The sequence below is a fragment of the Acomys russatus genome, chromosome 21 (genome assembly GCF_903995435.1).
Source record: "Acomys russatus chromosome 21, mAcoRus1.1, whole genome shotgun sequence".
NCBI classification, from domain to species: domain Eukaryota; kingdom Metazoa; phylum Chordata; class Mammalia; order Rodentia; family Muridae; genus Acomys; species Acomys russatus.
The window spans coordinates 38488642-38510537 of NC_067157.1; the positions used below are offsets into that span (position 1 = coordinate 38488642).

Consider the following 21896-nt stretch of genomic DNA (forward strand, 5'->3'; position numbering starts at 1 on the left):
ACTACCCAGTAAGCAGCCTTTGTTCACTGAGCTTGCAGACTGATGGGAGAAGACACACAGCATATAATCCCACAAACAGAAGCAAAACAACATCCCCAGTTAGTGCGATGATGGCAGCAGTGGCACATGATGCTCTGGAGATAGATAAGAGAAGGATTGGGCAGACACTTGACAACCATAGTTTGTTTTCTTATTACTGTCCTTGACCTTGTCCAAAATGTCAGAAACTCTGGAAGAACAGAAAGTGTTAGACAGACTGGATGGAGAACAGGGTTGAAAAAACATCATGACACAAGCTGGTCTCAGGGAATGGCAACAGGAAAAATCTAACTTCGGCAGGCTATTAGCCTTTGAGTGTATCATTGTATCAAAGAAGAAGAATTGGCATGTGTAATAGCTGCCGCTCTCTAAAACAGCTATTGCGTAGTCATTCTACTCCACCCAGTAAATGAAGGAGTACAGTGGGTTTAAAGTGGTTTACACAACGCAATTAAAGTATTATTGTTTGAAGCTTTGTGTATTGGTTTTCTAGTAATTTATATATTTAGAATGTTGTGCACACAATGTCGTTATTCTTAGTTATACAAATATTTTTAAAGAATGAATGTTAACTGAAGATGCACTTGTAACTGAGGACATGGGAAACCTTGTTTCTCATTCCATCTGGTGTCAAGACCATAGTTCAGATTAACCAAAAATATCCTCAATGTTCTCTTACTAAAAATGCTATAGTATCATTTCCCTCTTTATCCAACAAGACTTTCTTACATACATTCACTCAATTGACATGGACATCATGGAGTATAAAGGAACCTTTGGCCTTTGGAACTTCAGTCTCTGCCTATGGTTCAATGGTAGAGACTAAAAACAGTGGGCCTTATTTCTGTTGTATCCTTTGAATTGTTTATCTCATAGAGTGCTTCTGGCATGGGTTCTTCAGAAGGACTTCTCTTCAAATATCACCTTTAGAGAACTATGCTATGTCCCATCTACCACACCACAGAGCTTTCCCTTGCTTTACTCTTCTTCCTACCTTTGTCATCATTCATGTTAGCTATGTTTGCTGTTGCTGTGATAAAGGGCCCTGAACAAAGCTACTTGGGGATGAATGGATTTCTTTTAGCTCACAGTTCCATTGTATAGTCCATCATTGCAGGCAAGTCACAGTCCTGCACTGAGATTCTCTTCCCAGCTTATCTTGGATTGTGTCAAGCTGACAAATAAAACCATCACACCACTTTCCAATATATTCTATTATTGTTTTGTTTATATCTAAGCGTGCACCTTTCATATAAAGACTATCATGCTTTATACAGAACAATTTTTATTATATAATAGACACCCAATAAATATTTGCTGAATGTAGGAGTAAAGGAGATGATCACACAAGAGTATTATCGCCAACCAGGATAAACAAAAAGGACAGTGATAACAGTTATTTCAATTTGAAAAAAAACTGCTAAAAGATAACCTGCCTAATTTACTTATCTGCTTTATATTTCAGCATTTATTTCCCAAGAGTTTCTCTCTCTCTCTCTCTCTCTCTCTCTCTCTCTCTCTCTCTCTCTCTCTCTCTCTCTCTCTCTCTCTCTCCCTTTCTCTCTCTCATTTGTGGTACCTGCAGGGGCCCAGTCCATCTTGCATAAGAAAGTTGCTCTATGCTTTACTGCATTCTCAGAGCCTCAAGTTTTTTGCTCTCTAAAATTTTGTTTTTGTCTTTACATTTTGAAACACTCTTGGCATTTCTTTCTTTCTTTTTTTTCTCCTTGAGATGCTTTCATTTGCTCTTAATTTTCATTTAAAATATGTTTACTATCTGGTTGCTCCCAGTAAATCATATTCTTGGATTATTATACAATCATCTAACCCCACCCTTTCTCCCCCCCCCCCCCTTTGATGGCCAACAGTGTGTGGATGTGGCAACTGCAGGATGGTCCTTTCCAATCCTTCTGGGACCTTCGCCTCTCCTTGCTACCCTAATGACTACCCTAACGCCCAGTCTTGCTCGTGGACCCTCCAAGCCCCTACCGGCTACATCATTCAGATAACGTTTAATGACTTCGATGTTGAGGAAGCTCCCAATTGCATCTATGACTCACTATCCCTTGATAATGGAGACAGCCAGACAAAATTGTGTGGAGTAACTGCCAAAGGCATGTCATTTAACTCAAGTGTGAATGAGATGCACGTGTCTTTTTCAAGTGACTTTAGCATCCAGAAGAAAGGTTTCAATGTCAGCTACATCAGAGGTATGTAAACTACAGGCAACACCAGCCTTTATGCTTCCATTTAACATGCACTGCAGTAAACATCAGGACTAGAGAACAGAGCTGTGCTCTTTTATGTGACTGGCCAGGATCAGAATTTAAGGGTGAGAATCTAGTAGGCTCTGAATCCTCATTACCAAACTAGAATTACTAGATCCAAACTCTGGTTTCAGAAGAGCTGAATTCTAGACTATCTGGAGAACATCTATCTTATTTTGATTTATTTGTTTACTTTTTAAAGCTAAGGTCTTTATTTGTAGCTATGATGGGCATGGATCTTGCTAAGTAGATCATGTCAGCCTTGAACTCACAGAGAGCTGATTGCCTTTGCCTTCCAAGTATGTCGCATGCCCAGATCTGCATTTTGTTTGTTTTTTTTTAAAGGAAGTCCACTGGTAATAATGAAAATCTGTAGTTCTAATATCACCCCACTAGAAGGTGTAAACGCTCCTATTTAGAAATTGCTTTATTTTGGACGTATAAGATGTTTTCTTTAAAGTAAATTTATTAGAAGACAAACTGAAAATCAGTGTTCAAGGGAACGGAGGAGGTACAGAAATTCTGAAGGGATGAGATTTGCCTGGAAATATTTGAAAGAGTGAAAGGCCATTGTTAGTGAAAAGTGGAGCTAGTTAATACTTAGAAAGTAATTAAGAAAGAGCATATTTTAAAAATTCATAATATGCAAGTAAAATCACCCTGAAACTAGCTCTTTCTTAATTCATAAGATTTGTTTCCTAATTTTAAATGTTTTTGCACAGAGATTTTTTAAAACATCATGGTTGTCACTCACATCATTGTGAGATGAAACCATAACAAAAGATGAAATGGGTGGGATTGCCTATTGTTGTCTTTTGATGTAAGACCATTGGTAAAAGATAGGTGATAGAGGAGAGACAGAGAAGAGGATAACAAAGGCTCCCAGAGTAAGTAGAAAAACAGAAGAATGTGCTACAGGACTAAGGGACAGTTGACATTTTGTATCTTAGCTCATATTCTGGAATTATGTTATTACTTTATGCTTTTTCCTAGTTGCCGTGTCCTTAAGGAATCAAAAGGTCATTTTGCCCCAGACATTAGATGCTTACCAGGTATCAGTTGCAAAAAGTGTCTCCATTAAGGAGTTCAGTGCATTCACACTCTGCTTTGAAGCCTCCAAAGTTGGCAATGAAAATGATGACTGGATAGCTTTTTCCTACTCAGACGAGTCCCTTACACAGTTGCTCAGTTTTGAAAAGGTCGACAATGGGTACTTCCTGTTCATTTCTGGATCCAGATGCTTGTTGAACCCTGCGTTACCTGTGAAGGAGAACGAAGACATCTTCACTGAAAGTTTTGAGCAGCTCTGTCTTGTGTGGGATGATACTTTTGGCTCCATTGGTGTAAATTTCAAAAAGAACTATGAAACAGTTCCATGTGTTTCGACCATCGGTTCTTTCATACCTGGGGATGGGACATTGCTGTTGGGCTCTGACAGAGTTGGAATTGCCTCTCTAAAGGGCAGCATCTATAACTTTCGACTTTGGAATTTCACAATGGATATGAAAGCCCTCTCTAACCTCAGCTGTAGTGTGTCTGGGAATGTCGTGGACTGGCACAACGACTTTTGGAGCATCTCAACCCAGGCTCTGAAAGCAGAGAACAACCTGAGCTGTGGTAAGTTTGCGATGCAAACTTAACGTTCTTCATGTTTTCAACGTTATTAGATGGAAATGTTTATCATTAAGAAATTATGTATACATACGCATAATCATCATATTTGCATGAAGTTTTGTTTGTTTGTAGAATTATGACTAAGAGCTCTTTTCGCTTTAAAGCTGTTACCAGTTTAGCCATTCACAGCATGCATTTGATGATGAGCCATGTTTACTTGGGGAAAATGGGCTTGCCTAGGTCACAAAGTGTCAGTTCATCACTAACAAAATAGTCACAATGATGGACTGACAGGTGAAAACCTTTGTCACAAGATTTGAAGCACGAGAACTTAATAAGCATTTTGTAATTTTTACTCACCAAAATGCTACCCTAGTATACCAATCTTTATAATTCTGGAGCATAATTTTAGTTGCATTACCTAAACACTCACTGTGTAGGATGGTGTTTATTCAGCATGATCAAATATCAAGCTGTGTATTTTATGGAAATTTTTGGTTAACCTAGAAGTATCAATATTTTTCTTTGAAATTTTATCGCTATTTATTTGACAGCAAACATTTGTGCCTCATTTTAAATGCTCTTTCCTCCCAGGTTCCTTTTTAAGAAACTTTATCTGTAACAACATTGGAAATAGTCAAGTGTAAATTATTTAGGGAAGTGATTACAGGTAACAAAAAGCATGTTGAAGTAGACTTCTACTCATTATTCCTTATATCATACAAGTTAATTCTAGAGATAATTTTATTTTATTATGGGAGTGATTTAAACACCCACAAAAAATGGTTCTGTTATCAATTTAAAATACCATAGCATGGATTCTCAGGTGTCAGTGACATAAACTTTAGTTAAATAGAGAGGCCTACTATCCAAAAGAATTTTTCTGTGACATTAGAGAAAATCTGATAGACGATAGTTTGGTAAAGTGGGAGGGCTTATGGCAGAGAACTTGCTTCATAAATAACGTCTTATAGACACACAGCATGCCCATAGATTTATGCACTATAAGTGGCTGTAATTATGCTAACAGGGCCAAATTGTCTGATAGTGACAGACATAGCATGGCCCACAATCTTAAAGTATTTGCTATCAATACCTCTAGGTCCTATCATCCTACAATATTTACTGTTAATCTTCATGAGCACATTTACTAAGCCCCTAGAACAAAGCTTGCAAAGCATCCTAAGAATTGCTGAAACTCACACTTTGAACAGCAGTGGAAAAGACTGTCCAGAGGTCATGAAGCCCTTAGGCTTGGGAGGTTCTGGTGGCCTCACCTGCGTTCTTCACCTGCACTTATCACGTATTATGCTTTTCGATGTGACTTTGTTTCTAACACTCAAATATTAGAATGTTAGATTTCACATAAAATGAATTATTTGGTTTTCTTTTCTTTTCTTTTCTTTCTTTCTTTCTTTTTTTTTCAAGACAGGGTTTCTCTGTGTAGCCTTGGCTGTCCTGGACCAGGCTGGCCTCAAACTCACAGGAATCCACTGGCCTCTGCCTTCCAAATGCTGGGATGAAAGACATGTGCCACAACCGCCCGGCTTATTCGGTTTTCTTGACAAACACCAGTGCCTGGCTAGGATTTCTTCATGAATAATAGAGCTAGAGTGAAGTTGTGACTATGCCTTTTGAGGAGGCCTTAGAGTTCACCCAGCTTTTATCACACTTGTAAACCCTACACACACACACATGCACACACAAACACACACATACACACACAGACAGACAGACAGACACACAGACACACACACACCCAGGGTTGCTTTTCCTCTTTAGACTGACACTGGTTGGTATTTAAGTTTGAAGATCTAATTTAATCCACTCCTTTTGCTAAATAGAGAGGGAAATGAAGCATATGACAGACCAGTTGTTGAGGTGGTTAATTTGCTAATATACACATCATCAATTTCTACCTGGAAACTTCACCCTTTTTTACATTTTTAATTAATCAATGCTATCTTAATTGGCAAAATTGCATGTGTTTATGTTGTACGTCTCAGTAGATGGTTTGTTATATAAATTGTGAAATGCCTAACCAAGCTAATAGCTCATACTTAGCCATGTATTCATAGCAAGCAAACTTTGAATCTTTAGCAATTCCCTTTTAGTATTTTGCATTCAGGGGAAGGAACACAGAGAACGGTGACGTTGTCAGTCTTTTCTGAGCAAGTTTGAGTGCACACTACATTACTTGCAACTGCAACTGTTAGGTAGTGTAATAGATCGTCTAAACTCACTACTCCTGGGATTGTAGCCTTTAGTTGATAATGTCCAGTCCCTGTGACCTACCTTCTGCCCTCCAGCCCCCGTGAATCACCAATACTCTATTTCTATTTCTATAATTTCAACTTCTTGGGATTCCACACATACGTGAGATTATGAATTCCTTCTATTTTCCTAAACACAGGCCCCGAGGGTCTCATCCTAAAGTCTGACTACTACCAGAATGCACCAAATGTGTGCTCCCACAACTTAGACATCTGTAAGTCAGCAAAATGATTTCATCGTAAGACCAGCCCATTCTTACACACTCAATACATTTAATTTTCATGAACTTTATAGCAGTCATCTTTGACATTCCAGGGTGACACTACCCCCACACCTCAACTGTGTGAACCCAGAAGGCTTGCTATGTATGTTAGGAGGATTGTTGGAGAAGGAATTTCCTGCTGCTTAATCATCAGCCTGGGGCTGAAGAATCCAAGTCACTTATTAACTGACAGGAAATACCTGTACCTAAGATTGCATCTTGGCCTTGCTGGTTAAGCAAAACTTCAATAATCCAGAAAAATAAAGTATGCTCTATTAACATTTTAACCTCCTTTTTGTCCCCCCAGAAAACATTGTGATTGCTGTTTAGAGTCATCATAATTCCACAAGCTTTCAGTGAATACAGTAACCAATGGGAGCATGCAGTCTCATTCCTTGCATTCCAGTAGACTGGCAATGCCTGCCAAGTATTGACTATTCTAGTATCCACTTGTGATAGAAAATGAATATGTTTTCCATCTGTGTGTTACTGGATAAATTATATAAAGTGAAAGTAAGGGTACCCCTTACTTTTACAGAGTATATTTAATATATAAATATGCTGTCACTTATATCACATTTAAATATAAAACTAATGTCATTTAATAACTCTTAGAACAATTTTATAGTCATACTATTTTGTTTTCCTATATTTTTTATAAGTATTGTAGGATTATCTCTGAATCAAACATTTTTAGTTGGTTTGTCTTTCTAAAACCCACAGTCAATCTTGTCATTTCTTTCCTGATATAAATATTGTATCTTTCCTTATACAAATATTGTATTATCAATAGTTCTTTTTAAATGATATAGCATTTTATTTTTCTTAGAATAATTTTCAAACATATCTACTTTTATGACCTTTAGGACAGGTCATTTCCTTTTCTGACCCTCTAATTATAGGTACAAGTATTTGCCTATGTTATGATTACAATTTAGACATTGGCTAATACCCACCAATTTTCACAAAGAGCAGACAGTACTTTCTCTGCTGGTTTTATTTATTTAACTGATTACTGCTCTTTCCTGAGGAGTGGTATAGTATAACTCAACGAACAGTCTACACAAATTATATTTATTTATCCAGGATTTCTTAAGCACTTCCATGTCTTAGTCACTGTGGATGTAGAGATAAGATACAAGATGTAAGTACCCAACATTTTTTTTGTTATTCTTTTCTAGAAATTTATGGAGTTTTAAATGGACTTTGGTTCTCAAATCTAAAATTTTTCTCCTGACTACTAAGGCCCAATCACTCTCTAATTTCAACCCTCTCATAATTAACTATGTAATAAATCATAGTCCTGACTTTCATAGTCCTAAAATTCAATTCCTGGTCCTTAGTTTCATGCACAACACATTACTGAGTTCACCATTGTTAGATTATTAGATCACTTTTAACTGAAAGTATAATTGCTTTATCATGACAAGTATTATTCTTTGAGGGTGTTCAAACTTATTAGGAACATAGGTGACCTTAAATGATGATGATGATGATGATGGTGGTGGTGGTGGTGTCATAAAAGAAGACTGGAGGGATGGTAAAGGACCTGAGTTTGGATCCTGGCACTGACTTAAATATCCTTTAATGATATGTCTGTAACCACAGTGGTGGAGAGGCAAGGCCAGGGCCTCCCTGGGGAACACTAACTAGGTAGTGTAGTGGAATCAGTGAGTTCCAGGTTGAATATGAGACTTGCCATCAAAGGATAAGATGAAGAGTGACTGGGGAAGACATCTGCCATCAACTTCTGGGTCTCTATACACATATACACATAGTCATACAAACATGTATATACACCAACATACACACACAACATAATAAAAAAAAAGAGAGAAATGTGCCAGGCAGTGGTGGCGCACACCTTTAATCTCAGCACTCGGGAGGCAGAGACAGACGGATTGCTGTGAGTTCCAGGCTGGCCTGGTCTACAAAGTTAGTCCACGACAGCCAAGGCTATACATTGAAACCCTGTCTTGAAAAAAACTAGAAAAAGAAAAATGTAAAATAGAAATTATAAAATAATGTTATGATATATTTATTATTTATGAAAAATTATAAAATTTATCTTAGTAACATCACCAAAGGGAAATTTGAAAAACATATTCTTTCCAAATATTTTACAGCCTATTGTACTATTATTAAAATTATTAATGAGGACAGGAGATGATCTGCTGGCTACACATCAGTCCATTCTAGCACAAGCTGCGTAAATAATAGTGACTCCTTTCAACAGTGTAGCTGAGAGAAGTAGAAAGGGAAGTCCGAAGACTTAGTGGCTTTTTACCAACTTCCTGTTTTTCTTTTTCAAGGCAAGATCCCTAACTGATGCTCGTCTGAAATTCCCTATATACCAAAGATGAGCTTGATGTGATCTTCCCGTGCCTGCCTCTCAAGTGCTAGGATGTGTGCCCCTATGCCACTTTTATGCAGTAGGACTGGAACTCAAGGCATCATGGGTTCTGGGCAGGCACTCTACCCACTGACCTGTACCCATTCCTAGCTCCCCATGTTCAAGATTTCTTTTTTTTAATGAATAAAACATGACTCTAAATTTCTCTGTTTTAAGTTTTAAATATCTTTGAGAAGACTGAAGAGCTAGAAAACACAAAGATCACATAAGCACCATTGATGCTTGGTCATTGTCCCCAAAGAAGGATTCATCTCTTCTTTCACAGTTTCCCAATTTGTAAATCTTTAAGCCTAGAAAACTGTGTAACAAAAGTGCCACTGAGTATAAATGAAGAGTTTGCGTGTGTTTGGAGTATTTCTTGATTTACTTGAGGTGACATCTTGCTATGTTCACCAGGCTAGCCTTGAACTCGGGGCTCAACTGATGCTACTGCTTCAACCTCCCAAGGGTCTAAGAGTACAAATTTCAACATAGTCGGCAGGATTTGCTTTTTGTGTTTCATCTATTTGTTTACATAGCCCCACATATTTATAATGTGAGATTTCCTTTACCAGCGCAACCTCCTTCTAATTAAATTATGTCATTTGTTTTTTTTTTTTTGTTTTGTTTTTGGTTTTTTTTTTTTTTTTTTTTTTTTGCCATTTTCACATTAAAAAAAAGTCAGGTGTAATTTTTGTTGCTCCATGGGATCATAATACAATGGTATCTACTCAATATTTATACAACACTAGCAACTTGATAAACTTGCCCTTCCCCTAAAAAGAATAACTAATTAAAATATTCAGAAGCAAATGTTTACAATTTTCCCTGAAAGGAAGCCACAGATTGAAAAGAATACAGTGAATCTGATAAAAATGGCAAGATCTTGTTTTAAATCATAGCTCTTCCGATATTTTCCCTTATTCCCACCTCTGAGCTCTTAGATACACTACAGTGGAAATGGAGTTAGCCCAAGAACTTCTTTCCCACAACATTGTCCCTTATCTCTCTTTGTCTTGGAGAGATATCGTATCAGTTCCAGAAGCCTCTAAGGAGCCCTTGACTGCCAGCATTGTGTGTAATCTGAGAACTACAGAAACCCCATCCAAGGGTCTCCACTGGGCTGGGTTACAATGGCTGCGATTTCTCCAGTCACATGAGTCTGATAGCCTTGTTAGTTTTCAGAAGTCCTTTCTAAACTCTGAGTGACTGTAGAAACGAGGTCCTGAAAAGAGTGGACATGCACAAGGGGCAGAAAGCTCCCAAGATAAGGTTCTCCCTCTATCTCCACCCTCCCTCCACTTGGCCACATCACATGCCTTTCCCAGGGTACAAACTTGCTTAGGTTTTCAGCCTTAAAAACTCCCCTTCCCTATCTCTGCTTCCTCGCACAACCAGGCTTCCTCCCGTTGCATTCACTCTCCAAACCTCTGCAGTCTGAGTTTCATGGTTCCCACGAGACTGACACTGGGTTCCTGCACAGTGGAGTTAAAGGTCTTTTCAGTGTTTATCACTTCAACCTTTCAGTTCAACTTGTTTTTGCCACACCCTCCACTCAACTTTCCTTTCTTCAATTCTGCGAAGCCACCTTGACCAAGAGCTGTTTTTATCTCCCCAGATCTCTGCAATGGAAACCTAAATATAGCAATATCTATAAAGTTTAATCCCATTGTCTTCTCAAACCTGTATTCTTCCATTTATGATGTCATCATGCCCAGTGTCTCAAGTTGGAAACCAGCAAATTGTCCTCTAGGCCTTGCTTTCTCTTCCTCTTTCCAATTAGTCACTAAATCTGGCACAATCTGTCTTCATATTTCTTTTGTTGGTCTCTTCTAGTGCATCTTCTTGACACTCATGGTGTCGGGCTTGAATGATTTATATTATTTTACCTCCTTGCATCTCCCCACATTTAAAAAAAATGTTTTCAAAAGATAGTCTATGGCTTCATCAGGTGCCCCTTCATTTATTCCAGTTGCTTTTTAAGAAAAAAAGAGTCCAGTCCTTTAGCTGTCAATCATAATGCACTCAGTAATTTGTTTCTTGAAGCTTGAGCATGCATCCTTACTGTGTACGGGATTCAGCACTGGGAGAGAGACTCAGTGGTCCTGCTCTTGTATTCCAGAAGGCCTTTCACGAGCTGCACTCACACAAATCAGATCATATGCACAAGTCTTTGTAATTACTCTACTCCAGTGCTGCCATGCGTACATGCTGCCAGGCCTTTTCAGTGCCTCACAGGAATATGTTCCAGAAATCCTGTCTGGTGGCCTCAGAGCTCTCGAAACCTGTATGCTGGACTTCCTGTTCAATCTTCTCATCAAGCTGCTGTCACTGCTTCCCGTGGCACCTAGGCCCATGTTACAGTGAGGCCAGCCTGCACTGGAGCCTCTCTGAGAGTAGGCGCAGGAACCAGCATTTTTCTGTCCTCCATACCTTATAAGCTATAAGCAAAGTGTCTGTGTTGTGGAAACCCATGTAGTTTCTTGCCAGCAAATGTCACATGATAGACGTGCCTGTAGGACAGCTGGACATTTCATTTCTGCTGTACCACACTTCTTTCCATGAGCCTATGGCATCCGAGAAAGAGGAAACCATACCTTCCTACATGCCTTTGAGATTTTCTGCTTGTATAGATAACTTACCTAACTAGACACACTTTGTGGGGCTTCATGTACCTGCTCTGCCTTCACATAGTATCTCCATGAGAAAAGTGGGCAAATGTTTAAAGACTAGAATGAATTCACCATGACACTAATGTCTTTCATTATATTGTGTATGTGTTTAATATATTGTACTTATGTATATAATGCTGAATTAATTTTTATGTCTGTATTAAAATGCCATATCATTTGAAATAAGTTCAGGCCACACTCAGTACAGGAAAATTTAGAGCAACAGAGACATCTAATATTTTTACTAGAAAAATCAGCTCAGTGTTTGTTTCATGCTGAAGAGGAGTCATTGAAAGCCTGAAGTTAAAAGAAGGAAGACTGACTTGAAACCACAGAAAGGTATTTCTGGGATTGCGGAGTACAGACCCAAACCAAGAAACCTGCAACTTATGAGTAATCCATATTATCTAAGTTCTTTTTTTTTTTTTTTAAAGTACCCTGAGTGTTCATATTTATTCAAAAAGGCTCCAAATGTTTTAGACAAACTTCCATTTCATGTGTGAATGGCTGAAACACTGAGCTCAAGATCTCGAAGTGGGGGTCTCAGTTCTACAATTTTGCAGTTCAGGAAAAGTAAGGCACAGTCACATTAAAAGACATTTTCATGTCGGAGCGCTGTCAGTTGTTTCTCTGAGGGCTGTTTCTGCTTTCCCAATTACATGATTCATAATATTTACTTTTTGGATATTATCAGCAAGTCACAAGTTAAGTTTGCATACGCTTCTGTGTTGACCTGTGTTGACAGGTTCCTACCTGATCCCGCTCCCCGCAGCAGAGCTCGCGAACTGTTCACATCTGGGGACTCTTTGTCAAGGTAGGGAGCTGACATCGACTTCTCAATCCTTTTGTGTTCTTAGACCTGCTGTTTGGGGGTGAGGTCGTTGTCACCACTTTAGTTTTTATCTTAATTTTCACCTAGAAACCAAGAAAGAGCAAAACAGAAGTTCTGGGTGTGTCTCAGCTGTGTGAGTGCACAGTACCAGTGTGTGTGCACGAATAATGTGCTGTCAGGACTTATTGGTCACATTGGCGACATTTCAATAAAGCTTGAGTTTTCTAAATGTGAATGGTTATCTGCTGCTCAACAAGAGTTGATTTCATCTCTCCCCATAGTCTTTCTAAAGTGTATTACAGGCATCTTGGGTATGCAATCAAGTAGTACTTTGAAGAAATACTCCTATCTATAAACTGAGGTGGAAGCTTACATTGAATATTTAGGTATGATTTGAAGGAGAGGCCAGGAGGCAATAGGTGCTTTGTATATATAAAACTTAAGTCTTAAGATTAAAAATGGTTAAAATAATCTAATGTTAATATCACCTGTGTTAATATTTGATGCTTAATGATCATATTTGAATAAAATTGTTTTATATACTAAGTAGTTGCATGCTAATATATAATTGTGTATGTATGTAAAAATATGTTGCCTTAAAGTTATCATTTTTCCTTCTAATTTTTCATGACCTGTTTTCATCCATTGCCATATGAAAAGACTCTAAAAAAGTAACATTTTCTATGTTCTACATGAGACCCATGGGTTTACTTTTCCATAAAACGTGGCTTTGTTAAGAGGTTCATGGCAGAAATGTGACAGATGAGCAGTAAGATCAATGTAGACAGAGCAAGGAGGGAACTCACTATTTTTGGATTTTCCTTTTAAGATACATGAATATTATTCCCAATCAATTCCATATGAAAAATTAATTTTCTTCTTTCTATGAACATCACACAGTTATGACATAGTTGCATAAAATAGAACAGACGAACTGTGACCTGAGGCTTCCAAAAACTCAATATTTCTTATTATTTTAATATAAGCATGTAAAGTACTCATTCCATGGACCAAAGGACCGAAAACTCAGCTTTCTCTTGCTTTGTTCCCTGTTTTTTACTTAATGAACAAAATCATTTTTACCATGTATTTGCGCTAAGATGAACACAATTGTTCAGAATTTTTAAAAATCCAAATGATTTCCACCCCTAAGTTTTTATATTATTCTGGAATGGAAAATTATTATAGCTGCATACATTTTTGTATCAAGGAGTTCAGTATTTTTTTTTTTTTTTTTTTTTTTTTTTGCTGGTACCTTCCTTCATTTTATTCTTAAGTAAAATTTAATTTAAAAGATATAATAGTCATTGTACACATTACTGTGCTCTTAACACAAATGCGCCCGTAAGATAAACGGAAAGACAGTTATGTGCTCGGCTAATTTTATTTTTACAGAGGCATGTGGTCCCTGAGAAAGAAGCCATGGAAGCATTGCGGAAGGGTGTCTTGTTTGGGCCCTTTAAAGTATCATTGGCACTCTTCAGACACAGGGCTTAGAAAATAGCTCCCCTTTATGGGATGTCTTTGTGGAATACTTCAATCAGCATTTGTGAAGCTTCTGGGGCCTCAGGATGATTGGTTTAGTCCATTTCCACCATCCCCTTGCCTTTTTCTTTTACATTCATCTTTTCAAGTAGAGAAATGTTTTACTTTGGTATTGTATTTCTCTAGTCTCCATATCAGTCCAGGCTGACTCAGTTTGGGAAACTCCTAAGGTATACAGCTATTCACGTTGCCTGCGTCTTAACTTTCTTTAAACAGTCTCTGGGACCTTGTTCCTGGAAAGAGATGGTAATTTCCCGTATAATTACAAGCCTGTTGATAGCAGATGTGGGGATAGGATCCACCTGTGTTTTTTTTTCCCAGCTCCTCAGTGTCAGCTTTGTGCACTGTAGCACCAACGCCATGCAAACTGGCTGTTAGTGTACCGTAGAAATCCTTGCTTCATTTTATGCATTGTAGGCATTTAGTCTATTGCATTAATAGCATGAAGTAGTTTCAGCTCTCCTGTGCATTATCATATATTAGCTGTAGATTGCTTAGCCGTATTAACTGTTTTATGCATCTTGTAAAACTGCATCTTTCTCATCTTTATTGCCAGCTACTGTAAACCCTCCTAGTACTACATCACCCACTGTCACCACTAATATACCTGTTACTAACAGAATCCATAAACCAAAGAATGGTAAGGCTCATTTGGTAAGATGCTACGTGTAGTGTGTCTGCAGTATGTAAAATTGTATTCTGAGAGTGGTAATATAGAATGTTCGAGCAACATCCTATGTCTGGAAACGCGTGGTTTGTTTGCGCATTCGAAGACCGGTGGAGCAAACATCTTTTCTGTTTCTCGAGTCCCAACTGAACCAGTGGTTCCAAGCACTTCTTTTCTTCATCTTGAGCTAAAACCTGGGTAATGGTGGTGGTGGCGCATGCTTTTAATCCCAGCACTCGGGAGTCAGAGGCAGAAGCAGTCAGGTCTCTGTGAGTTCAAGGCCAGCCTGGTCTACAAAGATAGTTCCAAGACAGCCAGGGCTACACAAAGAAACCCTGTCTAGAAACCACCCCTTGACCTTCAAAAGCTATTTAATTCAAAGGAATTAATTTTCATTGAAAATACATCTGAGAGAAAAAGAAGTTCTCTCTCTCTCTCTCTCTCTCTCTCTCTCTCTCTCTCTCTCTCTCTCTCTCTCTCTCTCTGTCTTCACAAAATATTTATCTGATAGAAGCAGACCTATAGAAATGAATTGATTTTTTGTGAAGATATTTACTCCACATCATTTTGTGTGATGCTCCAAAAGGGTCTGGATCATCATACCGTCCACTGAAAACCACAGGTTACTTCAGTTTTGATTTACAAGTGTTTTCAATATACAATCATAAGCTAAATGTAAATTCATATTAGATTATTTCTGGATCACCAGGTTGTCCTAACCAGTATTTTGGATCATTTGTAAATACCATTTTATATAATATATAATACACACACACACACACACACACACACACACACACACACACACACACACACACACGTGTGTGTGTGAGACAAGCTTGTATGTGATTGTTTTTAATGTTTTTTTCTTTTTTACATGTACATTTTTATAGTGTTTTTGACAAATTACTACAATTGAGAAACTGTTTGAGAAATAAGATTTCTCTGTTCTCTCCAAAGGGCAACAGGCTGGGCAGAAACAAGGGTACCTTGGGGAAACAGGTTTTAAAAGGATGTTATGGCAGTTGGGAAACCTGATTCTTGGCATATAATTTTCCATGAAAGTCATCTTTGTGCTTAAACACTTAAGCATTTGTATCAGTGGCACGGTGACAGTTTGCACCTTCTTATCACTCCTTGAGGAACACTGGTTAGGATGTGCTATCAGTCAAGTCTCCAGTCAGTTGTGAAGTAGTTTTCTTGTGCTGAGGTTTAAATCCAGGCTTCCACATGCTAGGCAAGTTCCCTACCTCTGAGCTCCACTTGAAGCCCCAATTTTTGAATGATAAAATTTCAAGTAATTTCCAGGATTTCCTGTCCTTTTTTTTCTCCACTTATATTTTTCTTATGTTTTTGGTTGCGAGCCTAGCCTTTAATGGCTGAGCCATCTTTCCAGCCCACATTTACATTTTTCTATTGGTACTAATCATAATATTCAAATGTACCAGTTATGTCTTTTAAGAAACCAGTAGAGGAGAAGCCAGATGACTCTGTTCTTTACAATTCTGCTACGCATATGTGTCACATATATAGGCATTTGCAATGTAAAGTTCGTGGTATCAGTTTCTTGTAATAAAGACAAATTTCAATCAAGTCACTGTCCCACTGCCTTCAACATAGTAATATTCTCACATACATGATAACAAGAAGAAAGGAGTTTTATAAAACCCAGTCTTTCAGCTTGTAAGGTCAAATCATCTGTAATGTATCACTAGGGGTCCAAAAACCAGGGAAAAAATAAGCCCACATAATTCCCTTTTATTTTCCCCTTATGGCTTCAGAGGTTATGTCAACTTCCTCTGTAAGGACATTTACATTGGAAGTATGGAATATTTTACATGAAACATAGATATAAATTTTATTAGGGCATAAAGACATCGATTCAAGGAAGTGTTTATGGTTTTTCTGCTAGCTAAACCATGGAGATTTATGATTCCAGTACACAGCCCCTCCCAAGGAAACAGCAACAGCAGCTGAGGTTTCCAATGCACACTTCACATGGACTTCTGCCAGCAGATGAGAATATTATAATTCTAACTAAGCATTTCCCTCTTTGTCTGAGCACACAAAGAGCCTCTGTGGCCTTCTCCCTTCAGAGCTGGCACATCCTTTGCTGCCCAAGAACACAGACATGAGTGCTTCAGAGCCCTTGACTTGGTGGATTGGAGCTGCATTCATTTAATCATGCCGTTTCTGACACTCTTGAAGGGGGCCTTGTTCGGGCCATCCCTCTCTGCGTCATAACCTTCAATGGAGTTTCACCAAAGCTGGCAAATATTGGAGTCAGTCAAAATGGTTTATCTTGACCACATTCATAATGAGGAATCTAAATCGAAAGACGGCTATGCGTAACATACAATTTTAACAGTCAAAATATAAAATGTGGTGAGAACTGCCTCAAAAACTTTGTGCTCCAATCATTTGTATCATTTTAAGTAGTTTTAATCATATACTTGAGACATGTGTTTTTCTTGCATTTACTGACTTGCTCCTTTATCTGTATTTATGTGGGATTTCACTATTATATAATGATACAATAACAACAGAAGTGAAAACTTAAACTAAGAACAATGCCACTGTGTTCCACAATTATCTTTTATACTCTACTAGACTTCTGAAGGCTTACAGCCTGACTTCTCCATTTTCTTTTCTAAAAAAGAAAAGCAACAAAGTATTACAGACAAAAGATATTCAAATAAGGGTTTCCCCTCTATCCTAACTTAAAATACTCGAGGGGAGATTATTTTCTCTGTGTAAATAAATCACACTTATCTCATACCTCAGACTCTTTAATGTCATTCACATAATATCAACAATTTTTTATTCTTTGAGAAACTGGTACAGTAAACACTCCCAGGCTATCATCTGATATATTAGAAAATCTTATTTTCCCTTTTGCCAGTAAGGTAGGGACATCTGTCAAATAGATGATCTACCTTATCCAGTGCTTTTAGCTCTGGCCTGTCAGAATTTTATTGAGTTCATCAATAATAATCTATCAGTGGGGGAAGAGAAAGAGAGAACTAGATAGCTTGATGGTCAGAATTTCTACCTCACTATACCAATCAAAATGGTTCTAATTGTTGTGAAATATTTCTATTTTCCTTTGCAAAGTTCTTTTCACCATTTTTAATAGACTTTGAACCCAAAAACTCATGTTCTATACCAAAAGAGCCATTGTTTAGGTAACTTTTCATAGTATTTCAAGATGTCATAGATAGTCTAGGTATTCCCACAAATAAGGGGTCTTTGCCCAGTTTCCTTGACCTTCCCCCAAATGTGGCTGGAATAATGATTATTTCCACTCCTCATGATATTGTCTGCTCATGAATGAGCACCGATGCTGCTACCCAGTGAAGGTCTGTGATGTTCACCAAAGGAATTAGATCCATCCATCCCCATTATTGTTCTGAAAATCCAGTCCACCAGTGCAAATCGCAACGTTCCTTCCGAATTCTCACATCTGGCTAGCCAGTCAAATAACCAAGTTGCTTATCAGACATTTGTGGGCATCTACTAGTCATTGCAGACTCACATGCCAGAGGTCTTACACCAGTTGGGTGGATAGGGCTCTGCAGGTTGCCGCTCACATTACCATCCGCATCGCCATGCGTGTAACTGTCGTAATTGCCTCATCACCGCTTTGGAGGAGAATGTGAACACTAAAATGACATGTGAGTTGGATTTTACCTTGTCTCTTCAAATAAATGAATTCAGTATCATCATTTCAGTCTTATATTTTATAACTTTAATGATGATTTTTTTTTTTTTTAATTCCTCAAGAAACTTGGATGGGTAACTGAAGAGAGACTTACAATAGGGGGTACCAGTTTTGATACCACGTCTGCAATAGCTCTTTGAAGCCTCATACGGCTAGAAGAGTTACTTGATTGGAAAATAGAGAGAGATGTACTCATTTAGTCTGATTCTTTGTTTTTATTTTTTTTCTTTTAAATTCTATCATAGGTGCTTCTGGTGCACATGCTATTGTTAGGACAATGCATACCTTGTTTGAGGTCATGTGGATGCATGTATATTTGGATGGCTTTAGCACTAGAATGTCACTTTCTATTCGTAGGCAAGGATTTGCTGCTCTGATAACATAGGGGAGGCTGTTTGTGTTTCCTAATGGCATTTCCCCCAGTGACAAAGTTTAAGCAAATTAATTCATAAAAAAAAAAAAAAGATCTCTGTCACCAGACCACCAGTAGGTTCTTTGATTCCTTTGGTTCTTCGTGGATGTAGCATAGAACTACCTATTGAATGAATAATGCAAAAAGTTTTAAATAACAAGTAGGTCTCCCTAAGTTTTTTGTTGTTGTTGTTTTTTGTTTTTTTTTTTTTTGCTAAGTTTGCAACTCCCAAATTGCTAAGTTCCCAAATAGAGACAACTTGATAATTATTCATAACACAAAAGAATCTGCAATGCAGACACTAGTTTATTTCAGATATTAATCTATTTATGTCTTTCAAGAACAACACTGAAGAGTACTAAGCTTATCTGATGCTGATTGTTTTATTTTATGAAAACAACAAACTGAAAATGAAGTGGGGCAGGAAGCATTTAAAACTGAAGCAAACTGGGTTACATATTTGCATGCTTCCATTTCAGAAATGTCAGTGATGAAAATACTGACATTTTTACTGTTTTGTAACATTTTCAGTTTAAGTAAAAGTAATTACTTATATTTAGTGCTCCACCTAGTGGTAAATTTTGGACACTCAACAAGCCTCTGTGGCTGTTGACGGGATACTGGCACACTTGGACCTCTACAGTTTGAATATCCTCCAAGCCACTCAACAGGTCCATGTGTGATGGGATGAGACCTCAAGTGTAAGTTTTTAAATTTTTGACTTATTACCATCTCATTTATATGTGTTCTAAATAGTTTCCATTCAGGTCATGTTTTGAAGGAATATAAAAATTCACGATCATTAAAACAGTAGTTTTAGACATTGAAATAACCTCCTGTGTAGAAATTAAGCTCACCAGTCTTTGGGCTTATTTTTACATATTTGCATAACTGTGTAATAAGGTATAGATACATATTATTTCACATGAGAATCACAGGACTGGGATTTGCATTTTTGATATAGTTGGGACTTTCCAGACACATACTTGTATGTATTTTGTACTGCTGCCCCACAATTTTCATTGACTGCACTCCACAGCATTTTGTAATTATATATCTCTAGATATTTTATGCTTTTTACTTGACTTGTCTATACAGCATTGAGAAAGATGGCTAACAATGATAGCTACCAATTTCCCCATCTCTTTAACTTCTATTTTATAGTGGTAATTTTCCACTGGCTACTTTGAGTCGTGTTCCCTGTGGCACAGAGTTAGTGCCTATAGTCTATCAAACCCTTTCTTTCTTCCTTCCTTCCTTTCTTTCTTTCTTTCACTCTTTCTTTTTTTGAGACAAGGTTTCCCTGTGTAGCCTTGGCTGTCCTGGATTCTCTTTGTAGACTAGGCTGGCTTCGAACTCACAGAGATCCACCTGCTCTACTTCCCCGAGTAGTGGGACTTATCAAGCCCTTTTTTGATGGGTTTATTTTTCATGAGCATGAGAAGTCTCAACACTTTAAAGAACCGTTAAGAAAAGAAATAGAACCTTCTTTTTAGAATATGGTTTTGAACTTTATAAAACCCATTAGGCCAATTAGAAATCTACCTGCAAACATTAGTGTTCTCCTCTCTGCTTTGGTAAATGAGCTGTCCTTAGAAATGCAACTGAAAAAACAATTTGGTCAACTCCAACCCAGTACTTTAACTAGAACTGCATACTTCACTGAGCACTGAGGAGAGGGAGAGGAGGAAACAGGGAAGGGAGGAAAGACTTCCTGGAGCGGGGATATGTGTATGCCTGTTCAATTCCAGTGTAAATCTTGCCAACAATCTACTTAGTGTTTCGCAGCTACCATTTCTAATCATATACAAAAAGCATAATTTGTTATTATCAAAAATCAAACTTCACATGGAAACTGATCACTCTATCGTCCCTAGGTGTCAGAGATCTATAGAAGTAAAAACTAGCTTGCAATTATTGCAACGGTCATAACCAAGTGATAATATAGAAGCAGTGAAGCATCTGTAAGAGAAAACAAATCAAAAGCTACATCTTAGCAGTTGCAACAGTAATTTTAATGACAAACTTGTCCCAAACTTTCTGTGCCTACATCTACTAAATCATACGAAATGATGTGATTATGAATTTGCATTGTTTGTTTTTAGTATAAAATATAATTAAGTGTTAACACTGTTTCCAACGTACAGATGGAATAATGTACAGAATATCTGTTGTGATTCACAATGACCTTAATCACCCTGAAGCAAAAGTACAGAGCAAGGTAGCGGAGTGGGTAAGTCACTTATTCCATTGACTTTTTTTTTTTCCTTTAAAACGTAACTTCTTTATAGATTGTAAAGATTCTGGATGGAACCATAGATTTCATTGCAGCACAAATAATTCTCATTATAAATAAATGAACAGGGACTTGGAGAAGTGGCTCAGGGGTCAAGAGTGCATACCGTTCTTCCACACCATTCAGTTTCAGCTCTCAGCACCCACTTCCGTTGGCTCACAACTGCCTGCAACTCCCTCTCCAGAAGATCTACTGCTCTCTTCTGGTCTGTGTGGGCACTGCACTCATGTGTCCATTACCCTACCTACCCACCACCCAAGACATACATCTAATTAAAAATAAAACCGAAAAAAATTTTAAATAGTATATGACTAAACAGAAACAAGGTCTTGTGTTTATGTACATAAAGAGACACAAAACTGAGCCTAAATCATCTTTATGGATAGAAACAGTAGTTATGTGCTCAGTTTCTCGATGGAGAGCAGGCCGTGGAAAGGGGTGCCTCCTTGCATCCCATCTTCTTTCCATGATATTCTTTTTATTTGTTTTTACAGGCAGAATGATTTCTAAAAATAAAAGTATTTATTTTCAGCCTCAAGTCACGGATAATATTACTAATCATGAAGCTGAGTGTTAACTGGGAGGCTTGCACTAGGCAGGGTGCAATTTTACGCTTATATTCAATCCTGCGTAATTTGAATCCCAAAGCCTCTGTCAGCTGAGCTAAGCTTTATTAGCTTCCAAGCTCTTTCCTTTGTGATTCAAACTTCCAAGGCAGTTGCTCGAAAACAGCAAGTATGAGTGATGCCCCCGAAGCCCATTCCAGGCAGGCTATCTAACCTGAAAACTCAAACTCTGATGGATTAGGTATGATAAACCAGTGAAGTCTATGTAAATATTCCAAACTCAGGGGAAAAAAATCAGAAACTTGAAATACTTTTGGGCCCAAGTACTAAATTTAGA

At 37.8% G+C, this 21896-nt stretch overlaps 1 protein-coding gene across 1 annotated transcript in view; it reads left to right on the forward strand.

Moving 5' to 3' along the window:
• The window catches only part of Adgrg6 (adhesion G protein-coupled receptor G6), a 136452-nt gene that overhangs the window by 67135 nt on the left and 47421 nt on the right, over nt 1-21896 (forward strand). The window contains exons 4-8 of the mRNA XM_051164634.1: nt 1908-2249; nt 3300-3923; nt 12266-12334; nt 14454-14537; nt 20845-20930. Of these exons, the coding sequence (XP_051020591.1) occupies nt 1908-2249; nt 3300-3923; nt 12266-12334; nt 14454-14537; nt 20845-20930 (1205 nt within the window). The remainder of the gene's footprint in view (nt 1-1907; nt 2250-3299; nt 3924-12265; nt 12335-14453; nt 14538-20844; nt 20931-21896) is intronic.